At 50.7% G+C, this 2,748-nt stretch overlaps 1 gene segment (V, D, J or C); it reads right to left on the reverse strand.

The window, feature by feature from the left end:
* LOC105827056 overlaps window positions 1-2,748 on the reverse strand; it is a 15,153-nt gene that overhangs the window by 4,938 nt on the left and 7,467 nt on the right. The window contains 1 exon segment of the V gene segment in view: window positions 2,644-2,745. Within this exon segment, the coding sequence occupies window positions 2,644-2,745 (102 nt within the window).

The following is a 2,748-nucleotide window of genomic DNA, read 5'->3' on the forward strand; positions in this document are numbered from 1 at the left end:
CAGGAGAAGACAGAGCTCTTTGCTGGCAAGACCAATTTTCTGGAAGTTTCCCAATGTGATATCTGAGTTATTTGTCCTATTGTTAGAAGATGCTAGAGCATGTGACATCCTGGTACTCAGCTAAGTTGGGGAAGAGTGGTCAGACGTGCCTTACTGGGAACAGTGTGGTCCATAGAAGGATTGTCCTGGGTGATTGTCTTTACACCATCTGAGACACATTTTGTCTCTTTAGCCCTCTCTGGTGTTTCCTGCTTGGGACCAGGTCTACACATGGGGAGAAGGCATCTCTACAGGACTGTATTGGCAACATCATCACAGAAATGCAGCACTAGTCCCTCAGCTCTGAGGATTTCACTCTGGGGTTATCATCATCTGATCACTGAGCTGATCGGCTATAAATCTACGAGGCACATTTCTCAGACTGTGGAATCCAAAGGGAGACCAGAGCACTTGCTTTAGCTGTGTAAGAATTGGGTCCAGGAAGGTAGCTCAAGATGAGGTTACCTCCCAGGGGTCCTGATGTTCAGGTAACTCCAACGGGACAGAAGCTCAGGATGAAGGAGACAGAAACAGAAGACAGAGCCCTGCTCCTGGGTAGGAAGGAGACTGCAGCCACAGTCTTGAAAGAAAAATTAATAGTCAAGGCCTGGAAAAGCTAGAGCAGAAGCATCTGAGTTGTGTCCACATTTCCCTGGGCAACAGAGTTGTCCCCTGGAGATGAACATGGAGACCGTGGCAGGTTGAAACAGGTGCATGATCAGATGCTTCAAGCTGGGAGAATCCATCCTGTGCTAGGTTGTGTTAAAACAACTTAGCAAATGCTGGAAAATACATCTGCCAGAAGACCCTTTCTTTTGTGGTCCTTGGTTAGAGTTGGTCAAGGAAGAATTTGTGTGAAATTTGGAAGATGGAGGTAAAACAATCACCATTACACTTGGAAGGTCATTGTGGTCAGACAGTGAGAAACAACGGCCAACAGATACTGATGCATCCAAAAAACCAACAGAGTCCTCTGGCTTCTGCACTCTGTGTCTAGTTCATCTTCCCAAATGTTGGCCAACAGCAGCCAGGCTATTCCCAGGTACTTGGCTGTGAACCCACAGAGGTGGTCCCCACACAGGGGCAACAGATTCCCCAGCAGCAGGTTTCCATGGGCATCTCCTGTGCTCCCTGGCCAAGGGCCCATTGGGAGGCCTGACATGCTCTGATCCTCTTATGGCCCTGACACTCCAGCCTGTCCTCCTGCACCGGAGCCCTGGGAGCCCTGGCCGATGACTGTCTCTGTGACATTTTGACTTCTCCCTTCCTCTTTTCTTGGTCAGCTCCTCCCACATTTTATTAAGGTCTAAGTCCTACGATAAATCCCTCTCTCCATAGTACTTTTCGTGGCTCTGTCTTATTGATAAACCCTAATAGAGTTTTTGATACCAAAAATGGTTCCAAGGACACTAAACTCTTTGGAGGCAATTCTGGAAGTGGTTCCCTAATCTGACTAGATTTGTTGTGGAGAAATAGCCTGAAGGAGAGACCAGACATCTGGGGTAACTCTGGTGCAGCAACCACAAAGATCTAGCCACCCATCATGGCAATTCGCATTAATTTCCAAGACCACGTGAGCCTGGTAATCAAAGGGATTGATTTCTAACAGCTAATGCTAGAGCTCTGCCAGGCTAAAGTGGGTCCAGGGTGTTTCTGTTACTGGTCATCCATCCATTCGTCGTTTACTCAGTCTGTCATTCCTCATCCACTCTCTATGACATAGGTGCTTCCTACGTGCCGGGCACAGTGGTTGGTAAACGCAGCAGGAACATCCCTAGGCCACACGGAGTTTAAAATAGAGTCTAGCAGAAAAATAATCAGAAAAGTGTTTGTAAAATTTCAAGTGTGCTAAATTTTACTGACTAAAAACACATGATACCGTGAGAGCTTATGAGAGGGGAACTGACCTCAGCTGGGAGGTGAGGGGAAGCTTCCCTCAGGAGGGCCTGATTTGGCTGAGATCCTAAGCACAGGTAGGAATTAGCCTCTACAGAAAGGAAGGCTCCATGCCCAGGGCAGAGGAAATGGCCTTTGAGTCCCTGTGATGGGAAGGAAGGAGGTGCAGGTGAGGATCTGTGCAGCCTGGCTGGAGGGGAAGCAGTGGCAGGAGAAAGGACCCAGCAGGGCCTCCTGGGGTGACCACCCATATGGGAAAGGGGGGCTGCAGCGGAGACCATGCGAGGGCTCAACCTGGGGGAGAACCCTATAGGGAGAGCCATGTGGCGCTCAGGCAGGGACAGGAATCTACATGTAGCTGGAACACAAATCACGTTCCATCCTGGAGGCCTCAGACTCAGGCTAATGACTAGAACAGTCAGAGCCAGGGAAGCCCCATCCCCACCCCAATGGGACAGCTGAGCAGAAAGATGAGACAACAACAAGGGAGACACGTCTGTTCCTGAGGCCTGGGATCAGCCCAGGCCTGGGTGAGACTTCCTGCAGGTGCACCTGGCACAGACCCAGGCTCACACTGCCCGGGCCCCTCAGGGCTCCAGGGTCCTGGTGCTGAGAACTCTGCCAAGGACATTGCTGAGTTCTGGGGGTGTGGAGCCTCCCCTGCCTTTCTGTGCAGAGAGGAGGCAGCCGTGCAGCGCTGTGGATCACTGCTGGCACAGAAGTACACGGATGTCTGGGAGGGGGTAGCAGACCCCAGCGTGAGGGGGAAGTTCTTTGTACTTGATCTAGAGACACTGTAGCCTTCAGGGACTT

Source organism: Propithecus coquereli, unplaced genomic scaffold (genome assembly GCF_000956105.1).
Source record: "Propithecus coquereli isolate 6110/MARCELLA unplaced genomic scaffold, Pcoq_1.0 Scaffold96, whole genome shotgun sequence".
Lineage (NCBI taxonomy): Eukaryota > Metazoa > Chordata > Mammalia > Primates > Indriidae > Propithecus > Propithecus coquereli.